Below are 14,031 nucleotides of genomic sequence, written 5' to 3'. Positions count from 1 at the left end.
TCTTGTTCAAATTACAAAAGTCAGTTAAATTTGGTGGAATCCGGATATATCGCGTCCCAATTTCGAATACATCCCGATAATTGTGTCTCGATTTCGGATACATCACTCAACATCCCGATACATCGCTTAAAGTGATGTATCTGACCGATACATTGCGTAAAGTGATGTATCCAAAAACAGAAATTTTTGTAATTTTTTCAAATAGTAGAAAATTTTAGAGAATATGATAAAATAATAATGTAATTAATAACCGAAGCTTCTTCATCAAAAGTGCATGACCAGATCATACAATGTATTAAAGAAATTCATGGAATATATATAAATATTTAAACCATAAACATTAAATAATCTTCAATCTAAGCAACCACACATTGTGAACATAATGCATAATCATTCACATTTCATTCAGATGTCTGATCATTCTTGACATACTTTTATGCTTTTACAATATTATATTATTCAAGTACATCAGAATGTTTATAAAATCTAAAGAAACAGATTTTACACAAAAATCACCAAGTTTTGAGTTGCATATTGAACTTGATTTCATACTTGTCTAGACTTGCTCATGAAAATTTGATTGCTTCTCATCATTGTAACACTTAACATTATTGATATAGCCATTGCCCATATTCTGTTGGGACTCATCAGTAGCCGTTGTCTTCTTATTTAATATTTTTTTGTCACAGTAAATAAAATATAAGATCAACTGTACTATTCCTAAAGCCAAGCCAACACCTGTTGAAATCTGCAAAGTACAAAATTATTAATTAATACAAGTAATTCACAAATGTCCCACATATTAATTAATGTTGATAGTTAGGGGTGTAAATGGACAGGTTGAGTTAAAATAGGATTAGTTCATGATCTGTTCAATTTTACTTTGGATTCAAATGGATTGGTTAAAAATCGGGCTGAGTCATGACTTGTCCAATTTGACCGATTTAATCTCAATAATTTTAAAATATTGTTATTTACCTTTTATAACCATAATTTGAATTTCAACTCAAGAAAATAAAAAAATAATTACAAATTGATAGATAAATCCTAGAAGATATTAAATAGATAGTAATTCATACCTTCGATATGAGAACATACATTACACCAACGCAAATAAAGAGACTTAAAACAGATTTAAATTGAACTCAATTGAAGATTTTATAAAATAAGTTGAGGCTTGAATGATTTGAGATTGACCTAATTTAAATTATCTTAAGCCCAACCTATAAGATTCTGACAAATAAATAGGTTATTTATATTTGAACTCATTTTGACACCGTACTAGAAATTGGATTCAATTTTTAACATATATGATGAATAGGAGAGATGCTAGGCGCAATACTTACGCCAACAAATGGGTCCATTCCTAGCATGGCATAGGTAAACCAGCAGCTGCAAGATATGACAACAGCAAATGACAGGAAGAATGGCATGTACTCCACACTCTTGGTCTTTATTACTAGTCTCTGCACAAATTAATCTTTCCTTCATAAGTACTCTTTGACGAAATCAACGAGAGGGAGTTATTCAGATAGTAAAATATTCCTCATTTATAACTTTAAAATTGTGAGTTCAAGTCAAACATAGCATAAATATTGTACAGATTAATTAATACTAGTAATAATTTTTGAATCTATAATTAAAAAAAATACAATGAATTAAATGATGAAAGCATAAATACTGGATCCACCTAGTTTAAATATTGAATCTACCTTGCGGTTAGAAGCAAATTTAGGATTTGAAATTTGAATGGTGACTTAGAGAAGGAATCATTGCATAACATATACTTCCTTTGTTTTAATTTATTTGCCAATTCTTTTTTCTTTTTAGTATGTTAAAAAACTCTTTTTGTTTTTTCTCAAATTTTAGAACTTTTCATGCATGTTTATAAGATTACAAGATTAAATGATAATTTGATATTTTTTACATATCTTTAGTTCAAGATAAAAAGTTTTCTTTACCTACTTAAACTCCGTGTCAAGTAAAAATCAGACAAATAAAATGAATACAAAGAGAGTATTGAGAGAGCTTACAATGATAGACATAGGAGATGCATACATAACGATGGAGAATATGGTAGCAGCCGTACCACAAAAGAGTTGCCTGTTTTTTCCATGAAAAGCAAGCACTGAAATAACCGCTGCGGCAGCAAACGCCAATATAACTAATATCAACATTGCTAATATTTTCCCCTTTTGTTTATTGGGCGCATATAAGAAGAAAATCAACACGTATATCAACTCAATTACAGCTCCAGCTCCATTTATTGTTGCTATTAGAATATTGTTTGATGTTATAAATGGCAAACCGTACCTATTCATTTATTAAATCAATAACTTCATCAGTAAACATTTGACACAATAATTACAATGGAAAATTACAATTTAATCTATGAACCGATCGAATTGTTTTGAATAAGGCAAAATTTTGATTTTCTTAAATCAATTGATTAATCTCAAGATTTCATTTTGGATAGCAGTTGTTTCGAATATCACAATTATAGTAGTTATAAATAAAGGTCGCCAAATATGCCAATCTGAACTCGATATTTTTCACATAAATATATCAAAATATAATTATTAAAAATTTAGCTAAAAGTATCCGTTTGATCATAGATATTTACAAAAATATTTGAGAACAAATTTGACAAATAGTGAATGATCACACGATTGGTTATCATATGACAAATGTTTTTGACAAATAATAAACATTTTTAAATACTAGAAAAAAAAATTAGAAATCAGGCTAAATTCTATTGTTTGAGAATTTTTAAAAATTTAAAATTTACTTTAAGCTTTTATATTTTATAAAAAAACATATTACTATTTATTAGTTTCAACTTTACAAGTTTGAGAAAGGCCGACACCATAAAAGCATTTAATCAACTTATGTATTGTTTTTCTTCCGTTCTTTTTATTTATTTAATTCCCAAGCATATAAAGATATTTTTCATAAAATAATATTTAGGAATCTATGCCCAAACGCAAGCATTACAATATAAGTTTGATAAAAAGGCAATTTAAGAACTCAATAGATTGACACTTTTTTTCCTTTTTGGAGCATAGATAGCTACCATGCAGAAAGCAAGCAGTTGAGAAATGTCATAACATAAGGTATTCCAGAGAACTGTTCTGTTGATTTGTTCTCGATAATCCTCTTGAATGTAAACCTAAATTCAATCAAACAAAACTATATTAAATTTATTTATATTATTAGTGTACATAAATTATAATCGAGTAACATTGATTTATCATTTGAATGAATATCTAATTTCTCGAAAAAGTCTCACTGATTACCTATAGTTAAGTATAAAATATTTGAGAAAAAAATATAACAATGAATTTTATTTATTTTTTTAAAAAAAAATTGACTTGGCAAAAGATAAATTGACTAGTTCTCTTGAATTAAGAAATTCATTAATTAGTCATCAAAAAAATACAAAAAGCAAGAATTTCAAATTTATAATATACGAATCTAGCTAGATTTAAAGTGTCAATTTCAGCAAATACGAAACTAAAAAAATTCTTGATTTTTTTAAAACGGTTTTTCATCATAGATAAATCAACTATTTCAATTTTAATTAAAAAAAAAATACTCGTTTGACTCCATATAATATAAGACGGAGAAAATATATTATGTCTCTCTTTACAAAAACAACCCCCCCCCCCCACCCCCCCGAAACCCCCTTTCTTTTTGAAAATTAAATAAAATTCTGAGAAGTATTTTTGAGAATTATTCTTACGTGGGTACCAAGAAGAGAAAAAGAGTAGCGGCATTTCCTGTTAATTAGTAGGAAAAAAGAGAAGCAAAATGAGAAGAAAAACTCAACCAGAAATTAATTAATTAAAGAGAAAAATATACAAATAAAATAAAATATGAAAATAAATTAATTTTTAAAGTGACATAAACTCACCAACAATCCCAAAAACAAATTGTATAGTATGTACAAGACCACCCATATTGTTGTGTTCTCTATTAGAGATAGTTAATTCTTTAGTCCATGAACTTGTTCAATATATATAGAGGAAAAGAGTACTCTATGGGCTTTAAATAATATTTTAGTCAAATAAATAATTAAAGAATCCAAGACACTATAAAGTGAAAACCTGACCAATAATTATTCAAAAGTATTTCAGAGGAAGACGATGCATGTGTTACTATAAAGATGTTATCAATTATTATGATCATGCACGACTAAAAAAGCAAACAAATTAAAGGAAAAAAAAACTTTTCAAAGATTGTGAAAGTCTGGTTTATATTTTTCTAAGAAAATAACAACACTTATTTTAGTAATAAAAGTGTTTTGATCAAGCTTTAAGTATTTCTGAATAGTGATAAAAATATGTTTTTCAATTTTCTTAAACAGAGACTGAAAAAATTAAAGCGTTTCTAAAAAAAAATGATTTATTTTGGACAAGATTACATATATATTCATATTAAAAATTTACCTTTACTAAATTAGTTAGCAGAAAAAAATATTGGTTGCACAAAATTCAGAAATATTTTATTAAAGTAATTTTTCAAAAATAAAAAAACTTTTTCGAGCATATCAGATTTAGTCAGTTTGGCCAAGGCTTTTTAAAATTTGTCCTTTTGAATTTTGTTGTTGTCAGTGGTGCGGAAAAAAAAAATTGTTTATGGTTAATCAATTTGAAATACTTTTTTCAATATTAAAATAACAATTTGTGTTTAATTAATCAATCTGAAAGACATGTTTCTCAATATTAAAATAACAATTTATGCTTGGTTAATATTTCAAAAAGTATTTCAATTTTTTCTTACTTTTTCAGCTTCTTCTATTGCTCAGAAACATTTATTTTTCACGTAAGAAGTTGACGAAATACCTCATCTCCATAAAAATGAATATATATACGTATATATATAAAACAAATTGTTGAGGAAGTTAAAAAAAAAAGAAATCAAAATCTAAAAGTTAGTAAGGCATGGTTTCCAGAAGTTAGTTAGAGTTAGTTAGAAGATTAGGTAAGTTAGTTACAAAGGTATATATAAATACATATGCTTATTCATTGTAAAAATATACTTCAAGAAATATATACTATCTTCATCTTCTACAATTCTATTATCAATCTTGTTTAGTAGTTAATTTCTTCATGGTATCAGAGCCAGTGATTGGAATATAAAGAATTCATCTGCGTATTACTTCTGAAGATCTGGAGATCAGAATTTGTCATCTGTTTAAGACTTCTGAAGATCTGAAGATCAAAATCTGACTTAAATTGTTTGTTGTTTTTCCGCAATTCAATTCAAAGAAGAAGGAAGATTGTTAACATGACTCAAGGAATATCTGAACAAACAACTGGAGACAGCAGTACTGATGGAAATCCAAGCTCTGTTCCGGCAATGTCTATGAGTCAAGGGGTCGATTACAGTCATCCATTGTTCTTGAGTCCTGCTGATATCAGTGGGGTAAATCTGATCTCATTTCAACTGATTGGAATTGAGAATTATGCTTTGTGGAGTAGGTCGATTAAATTAGCATTACTCGGAAGAAACAAGATTGGTTTGGTAGATGGATCTTGTAGAAAGGAAAGTGTGAGTGCAGAATTAAGAGGCCAGTGGGAGAGGGTGAATGCTATAGTCCTCTCGTGGCTCCTAAATTCAGTATCAAAAAGTCTTCTAGGAGGAGTGGCATTTGCTTCATCAGCTCAAGGGGTATGGAATGATCTAAAAGAAAGGTTTGATCAGTTAGATGGGTCAAGAACCTTTAGCCTGCATAAAGAAATTGCAACCTTGCAACAGGGTACTGATTCTGTGTCAGTATATTTTACTAAACTTAAAACCTTGTGGGATGAATTTGAGGCGTTAGTGCCACCTCCTGAATGTGATTGTGAAAAGGCAAGAAGTTTTGTTGATCATTTAAATCGATAGAAATTGTATCAGTTCTTGATGGGATTGAATGAGTCTTTTGGACAGGCAAGAAGTCAGATTTTGTTAATGAGTCCTGTTCCTACAGTGAACCAAGCTTATGCAATGGTTATAAATGATGAGTGTCAAAAGATAACTTCTAGCAGGACAAGTGTAGGATTAAGTTCTGTGACTGATTCTGGTGTAGACCCTATGGTGATGTATTCAAGAACAAGTGGAATCTCCAGTACTCAAGGATTGAACAAGTTCAAGAAGAACTTTCCTGTTGTATGTGAGTTTTGCAGATGCAAAGGGCATACTAAGGATCAGTGTTACAAATTGATTGGATACCCTTCTAATTTCAAATCCAAAAGAAAAATGAGTACTAATACAGGAAGTGGAGCTTACATGGTTGGGACTGATGTTAACAGTACAAGAAAGACTTGCTATGAGGATGGTTCAGATGGATCAAACTTCAACTATGGAAGTAACACAAATGTTCCTGTGAAAAATCATATAAGTAACATAGGTGATTGTTCAAGTCAACTGCAGGGGTGTAGTTTCACCAAAGATCAGTATGATCAAATTCTGCACATGTTAAAGCAGAATCAAGGATGTGGACAAAAATCAGAAGATACAAATCCAGTACAAGATCTTCAGGCTAATATTGCAGGTAAAACTTTGTTAGTTTCTGAAAATAATCAGGTCTGGATTATAGATACAGGGGCATCTAATCATATGGTATCTAATTTGGATATGCTTACAAAACATTCCGTTGTTAAGGTTAAGGATCCAAAATCAGTTTATCTACCTACTGGTGAAGTGTCTTATGTGTCTAATACTGGAGTGTGTCACATATCTCCAAGGAGTGTGATTACTAATGTCTATCATATTCCAGAGTTCAAGTACAATTTACTCTCAGTAAGCAAATTGACTAAAGAGTTAAATTGCTCAGTCACTTTCTTCCCTCATTTCTGTGTATTTCAGGATCTTTACACTGGCAAGGTGAGGGAAGTTGGTAAAGAGGATAATGGGTTGTACTTGCTGCTGAGGAACTTAACACAAGATCACTCACTTGTTGCGTCTGAAAAGAAGTTAGAAGTTCAACAATTGTCAGAAAAAGAAGTGGATGTATGGCACAGGAGGTTAGGACATGGAGCATCACATGTGTTAAGTAAAGTGTTTCGTGTTAATTCAGAAATAATGAACAAAGTGTTGAATGAATGTACTATTTGTCCTAGTGCAAAACAGACCAGAACTGTGTTTCCTATTAGTAGTATTAAAAGTAGTCAAGTGTTTGATTTGATTCATTTGGATGTATGGGGACCATACAAACAGCCTACATTTGATGGTAATAGATTTTTCCTTACAATAGTTGATGATTTCTCAAGAATGACGTGGGTTTTTTTGTTAAAAAATAAGTCAGATGTGTGTGTAGCCTTAGGTTATTATCTGAAATTTGTTAAAACACAGTATGACAAAGAGGTAAAAAAGGTTAGATCTGATAATGGAACTGAATTCATGAATTCAGTTTGTGCTGCTTTGTTTAAAGAAAGAGGGATAGTACATCAGAGATCCTGTCCTTATACACCTCAGCAGAATGGGGTGGCTGAAAGAAAGCATAGACACCTCTTGGAAGTAACTAGGGCTCTAAGGTTTTAGGGGCATATTCCTTTAAATTATTGGGGTCAGTGTGTGCTTGCAGCTGTCTACCTGATAAATAGGATGCCTAGCAGAGTTCTGGGAGGTAAATCTCCATATGAGAAAATGTATGGAAGCAAGCCAATATTGTCTCACCTTAGAGTATTAGGTTGCTTATGTTATGCTAAGGTTCTAACTGAGAGTGATAAGTTAGCATCAAGGACAAAGGCTGCAGTACATATGGGATATTCAGAAACTCAGAAGGGCTATATTTTGTTAGATTTGACTTCAAGTAATTTCTTTGTGAGTAGAGATGTGGTATTCAAAGAGACAGTGTTCCCTTTCATGTCTGCCTTAGGTAAAAGCAAAAAGGGTACATTTGTGAGTAGTATGGATGGTACTATGATAAATGGAGAATGGAAGTTGTTGTGTGACAACATGATGAACAAGCAGAATAGTGAGAATATTTGCTTACAAGAAGAGCAATGTAGTCAGGAGTTGAACAGAAACTTGGATGGCAACATTGAGCAAGAGACAGTGAAAGAAACAGTTCAAGATAATGAGTCTGTTACTACTGACTCTCAAACAGTGGTACATAGAAGGTCTACACGAGGAGTACATCCACCAGTTTGGATGAAAGATTTTGTGTCACTAAATATGGGCAAACCGGTGAAGTATCCTATAGCTGACAGTGTTGCATACAATCACTTGTCTAAATCTTACCAGGAGTTTGTTGCTGCAACTTCTGTTCTAACTGAACCTGCATCCTTTGTTAAAGCCAGCAAAGATCCTAAGTGGATTGAAGCAATGCAAGCTGAAATAAAAGCTTTACAAGATAACAAAACTTGGACACTGGTTGATTTGCCAAAAGGAAAGTCTGTTATTGGATGCAGATGGATCTATAAGATTAAATACAAGTCTAATGGAGAAGTAGAAAGGTTTAAAGCAAGACTGGTGGCCAAAGGATATAGCCAAAAGGAAGGCATAGATTACAAAGAAACTTTTTCCCCTGTGGTAAAAATGGTTACTGTGAGAGCTATTTTAGCCTTAGTAGTGTCCAAGTGTTGGCATATACATCAAATGGATGTATATAATGCTTTTTTGAATGGTGATTTAGAGGATGAAATATACATGTCTGTGCCTCAAGGTTTTTCCAGCCAGGGGGAGAATGATTATAAGGTGTGTAGGCTAGAAAAATCATTGTATGGGCTTAAACAAGCACCAAGACAATGGAATCATAAATTTGCAGCAGTTCTACAGAAGCTGGATTTCAATCAAAGTCAGCATGATCACTCTTTATTTACAAGAAGGACTACTGAAGGAACTACAATAATCTTAGTGTATGTTGATGATATTTTGGTAACAAGAAGTAGTTTAAAGCTAGTAGAGGAAACAAAAAGGTCCTTACAACTGAGTTTTAAAATGAAGGATCTAGGAGAGTTGAAATACTTTCTTGGAATAGAATTTGTAAGATCAAACAGTGGAATAGTTATGCATCAAAGAAAATATGCACTTCAACTCATTTTAGAAATTGGTTTGTCAGGAGCAAAGACTGCTGGAACACCTATGGATGTAAATATGAAGTTGACGTCAAGGCAGTATGACGAACAAACTAGACAAAATCAGGAGGAGCCTCTAACAGATCAAGTTACTTATCAAAAGTTGATTGGGAAGTTGCTATATCTAAACATGACAAGACCTGACATTTCTTTTAGTGTACAAACATTAAGTCAGTTCCTACATCAACCAAAAAAGTCTCATATGGATGCAGCACTTAGAGTTGTCAAATACATCAAAAGGCAACCAGGTCAAGGTATATTACTTTCCAATAGTTGTAGTAGTGAAATTACAGCTTTCTGTGATGCAGATTGGCCTGCATGCCCCCTTACCAGGAAGTCTGTAACTGGATATGTGATTAAACTTGGAGAGTCTTTGATCTCTTGGAAAGCTAAGAAGCAAACCATTGTGTCAAGAAGTTCAGTTGAAGCTGAGTATAGAAGCTTAGCTTCAACTGTGACAGAGTTAGTTTGGTTGGTAGGCATGCTGAAAGAGTTGGAGGCTGAGGTACACTTACCAGTTCAAATATATAGTGATAGCAAGTCTGCTATTCAATTAGCCTCGAATCCAGTTTATCATGAGCGTACTAAACACATTGAGGTGGATTGCCATTTCATTAGGGAAAAACTTCAAAATGGACTGGTTAATATTGTCTATGTTTCAACACAGCATCAGCCTGCAGATTTGGTAACTAAAGGTCTCAACAAGCCGCAACATGAATATCTATTGTCCAAGCTAGGTGTCTTAAACATATTTGCACCACCTAGCTTGAGGGGGAGTGTTGAGGAAGTTAAAAAAAAAGAAATCAAAATGTAAAAGTTAGTAAGGCACGGTTTCCAGAAGTTAGTTAGAGTTAGTTAGAAGATTAGGTAAGTTAGTTACAAAGGTATATATAAATACATATGCTTATTCATTGTAAAAATATACTTCAAGAAATATATACTATCTTCATCTTCTACAATTCTATTATCAATCTTGTTTAGTAGTTAATTTCTTCACAAATAAACATTTTTTACTTTTCAAAAGTTAAATTAATTCATTTGGAAAGTATTTTTAAAAAATATTTGATAATTAGATTGCTTTTGAGCAATTACATAACTAAGTTTATCAATCTATTATAACCAACAATTCAAGACAATTTACTTCAATAACTATATGTTTATTTTAAGTCAATTTAATCGAAGTCCTATGTAAGTGTCAATTATTTAAATACGAATTAAAAAAATAAAGGAAAAATATAACGAAAAAAATAATAAGCCTAAACTGAGTGATGTAGCACATTGAATGCGAAATAACACTTACATGTATACATTTTATTTTAGGATCAACTAAATGAATTTCATTATCTATTATGTTACTTTATTTAAGTGAAACTTCTTTTTATTTCTAGCTACATGTCCTATATACATGTTGATTCTGTTTTGGTTCATACAAATCTATGAGCCTAAATACGCCTTGAGTTAAAATTTAAAATTTATAGATTTTGAATTTTAGAATACAATTACAATTTACAAGTGCTAGCGTATTGATTTTTATATATTTAATTAGTGATATTTTAGATCAAAAATATAGAATTTTATATATTAAAACTATTGTCTTATGTTGAACTCATAATATATTGTAGATTTTACACAAATTCTATAGGGTTTATTTGAAAAGCCACTAGGTTAATTGAAATTAGTGTAATCATTAGGGTCGTAATTATCAGTCTAGTAATTACACAACCTAATAATTATGTTGACCTATTTGTTTGTTACATTGTAATTATAAGTGTACTGTTGGATTGCACAAGTATATCATAACGCTATATTGAATTTTAAAAATAAAAAATAATTATTTAAAATTAAAAAATTATATTAGACAAATATGGATCTTTATAAATGATATAATATTGAATATTTAAGATATATATATTTTATTTTGAAAAATATATTAATTAATAAACATATGTTCTTAATTAATATTATTTAAAAAGTTATATTTTTCAATTTAGTGTATTTTAATTAAATTAATCATAAAAACTAAAAGTACAAAATTTCTATGAACATCATGAAATGCATGTTTGATAAAAAGATTAATATTATAAATATAATGTCATAAAATTATAAAACATTTGACAAAAAAGATAATTTATAAAGTCTAACTTAAAAAAAATAGCTTGCAATGTAAAATATTGAGTCAATACTCCTAAAACTAATGAAATTGAAAATATAACATAAGTTCTAAATTCAAAACAAAAAATTTAACATATTACTCTTATGTCAAATTTCAACATAACATACATAAATATGATTTAAAAGAAAAGAAAAATGTAAGTCTATATCTTTATTCAACAATTAATTCTATTTTAATTTAAAAATTAGAATACCAACAAAATTATACTAATGATTTTTTTTAGATAATATGAAAATTACATGAAACCACATGAAGTGAAAGTTGCAAAAAAAGAAAATGAAATATAAATAATATAAAAAATATTAGAATAATAAAAACAGAAAAGAATTAAAAATAATAAAAATAAAAGTACATTAAAATGAAAAAAAATAAAAATAAAAATAAAAGAAAGAAATTAAAAAAATAATCAACTTGTAATCACACCATGTAATTACGCAATTCACAGCCCCCTCCCCTTCCCCATGTGAATTGGAGAGTGTAATTACATCCTGCCAATTACACTCAATTACATGTTGACTAGGTAGTTACATGGTCAATCAAACAGGACAGACAATGTATTACACCAAATTACACCAAATCCAATTACCTGGGTGAATTTCCAAACAAACTCATAGTATTAAGAGCTAATTACACCGTGTCTCTACTCATTTCAAATTACAAAAATCCATTAAATTTGGTGGAATCCAAATATCCCAAAAATGTCCCGATACATCGTGTTTCGATTTTAGATACATCTCTCAATGTCCTGATACATCGCATCTCGGTTTCAGATACATCACTCAATAGTCCGATACATCGCGTACATCCCGATATATCGCGCAAAGTAGTGTAACCGATTGATACATTGCGTAAAGTGAATAAGTGATGTGTCCGACCGATACATCGCGTAAAGTGAATAAGTGATGTGTCCGTCCAATACATCGCGTAAAGTAATGTGTCCAACCGATACATTGCGTAAAGTAATGTCCCGATACATTGAGTAAAGTGATGTATCCAACTGATACATCGCGTAAAGTGGTGTATCCGATTGATACATCACGTAAAGTGATGTATACAACCGATACAATGTGTAAAATAGGGATTTTTGTAATTTTTTCAAATGATACTTTTTTTAAAAAAATATAATAAAATATGTTGTGTATTTAGATAATTTTTCCTAATATATTATACCCTACGCCACTGTCTAAACAAATGTCGCAACTTTGGTAATTAACGAGCCTAGACAAATGTAAGTTTAAATTATTGTTAACACATCGGTAAATTTTAAAGTATAAATATGAGGCACGTGAATTTATAGTCTTTTGTAAAATTATACCATATTTTTTGTACTTATATTTTAAATTGATACTAATATTATCAGCTAACACTCAAGTTTTAAGAAAACTAAATATTGAATTTGGTTAAGGATTGAGTTATTTATCTAAGGAACAATTGTCATTAAATACATTTTTCTTTTCATTTTAATGATGCATTACAATATTTTACAAATTCTAGATTCATCCCAAAAACAGAGTATTATTGTATTATATTATCCCAACAATTGATATAGTTTCAGAACTTAAAATTTGTAATTTTCAATTATAAATGATCATGACTTTTTTTTTTGCAAAGGCCAAATTAATTCCAAGACATGACCTTTCCGTTTCACGTAAAACTAGTGGAGTATTAGAATATTCAACTTTTTAAAATATTTGCTTCTTTTTACTAATTAATTTATACTCCTACATAAAAATGATAAATCTATTCATATTGATTTTTAACTTATGATTTTACCCCTCTTGCCCTTTGGCCTTGGATATCTGGGGGTTGATTTTTCAGATGGACACTCAAATAATAGTTATTCCATCTTAGAAAGTCATCTTATTTTTTTATTCGAATTCTTTGAGATAATAACAATTTGTTGAGTCACTATCTAAAAAATCAATTTGAGATATATAATATTCAAATTTATTTTATAAGGAAAAACGATTTAGGAAGGATATATTATTAAAGGAAAAGGAGTGAAAATAACACAAACAAAGGGAAAGAGAAAAGGACAAGAAAAAAAAAATGAGAGGGGAAATAAATACTTCTAGTATTATAAAATTCGAAAAGAGATTTTGAATGGACGGAATAAAGACACGGAAAAGAAGAGATAAAGGCAAAGAGAAAAAGATGATGAAAAGAAAATATAATATAAATGGAAAAAAGAAAAGGGAAGATATATATATATTAAAAATGAAATAATGATATGTTTTTTTTAATAGAATATCCACCACTAAAATTTTACGTAAAGTTAAGACTTTTACTTTTTCTTTTGTTACACGTTGTATACCTATCTTTGGCATTATTATTACTGAACATTTATTTAGTTGATTTACTTACATTTTGTTTTTTATACTTTTCTTTGATTAAATACAATAGGTAAATGGCATGTTCATTTCTTTGAGGTCACTAGAAATCTTTGATTGGGGTGTGTTTATTTATTTAATTTTGTATAAATTCAAATATTGTTTGTATATATTCAAAATTGAAAGACATAAATCATAACAGCTAAACTTAAATAATATGTTTATTTATTATGCCCTTATTATAAATATAGGCCATTATGCATAGAAATTTCTCAAATGAAACGCATTAGAAGGTGTTGGAGGAAGCTTGAACCCATTTTTTGTGGTAATGAATATGAGTGCGATTAAAATTTTTGGGTATCGGACCTTCCACGTTGGTGTATTTACATGAACAAAGCTACAATATATATTCTATATTTTGGATGAAGTCAATAACTTTTGTTTAGATTTTTTATTTATATTA

At 29.8% G+C, this 14,031-nt stretch overlaps 1 protein-coding gene across 1 annotated transcript; it reads right to left on the bottom strand.

Annotated features, from left to right (window-relative positions):
* Positions 1 to 329: 329 nt before the first annotated feature.
* Positions 330 to 4,031, bottom strand: LOC125838095 (bidirectional sugar transporter SWEET1-like). Its single transcript, XM_049517151.1, has 6 exons — positions 3,914 to 4,031; positions 3,743 to 3,779; positions 3,074 to 3,169; positions 2,034 to 2,313; positions 1,347 to 1,466; positions 330 to 748 (listed from the first exon to the last, which is right to left on the bottom strand). The coding sequence occupies exons 1-6, from the start codon at positions 3,957 to 3,959 to the stop codon at positions 557 to 559; spliced, it is 771 nt and encodes a 256-aa protein (XP_049373108.1). The 5' UTR covers positions 3,960 to 4,031; the 3' UTR covers positions 330 to 556.
* Positions 4,032 to 14,031: the final 10,000 nt, after the last annotated feature.

The sequence above is a fragment of the Solanum verrucosum genome, unplaced genomic scaffold (genome assembly GCF_900185275.1).
Source record: "Solanum verrucosum unplaced genomic scaffold, falcon-dt-bn FXZP01000079.1, whole genome shotgun sequence".
In the NCBI taxonomy this organism is placed as follows: domain Eukaryota; kingdom Viridiplantae; phylum Streptophyta; class Magnoliopsida; order Solanales; family Solanaceae; genus Solanum; species Solanum verrucosum.
The sequence above is the reverse complement of the archived record's forward strand: the minus strand, read 5'-3'. Positions and strand labels throughout refer to the sequence as shown.

What these genes read in the sequence shown, in the direction of transcription:
- LOC125838095 (XM_049517151.1), bottom strand. Translation starts at nt 3,959, where the DNA reads ATGGGTGGTCTTGTACATACTATACAATTTGTTTTTGGGATTGTTG. An exon ending in AACTGCTTGCTTTCTGCATG is followed by an intron (nt 2,314 to 3,073) that starts GTAGCTATCTAT and finishes ATAAATGAATAG; the next exon opens with GTACGGTTTGCCATTTATAA. An exon ending in CATCTCCTATGTCTATCATT is followed by an intron (nt 1,467 to 2,033) that starts GTAAGCTCTCTC and finishes TAATTTGTGCAG; the next exon opens with AGACTAGTAATAAAGACCAA.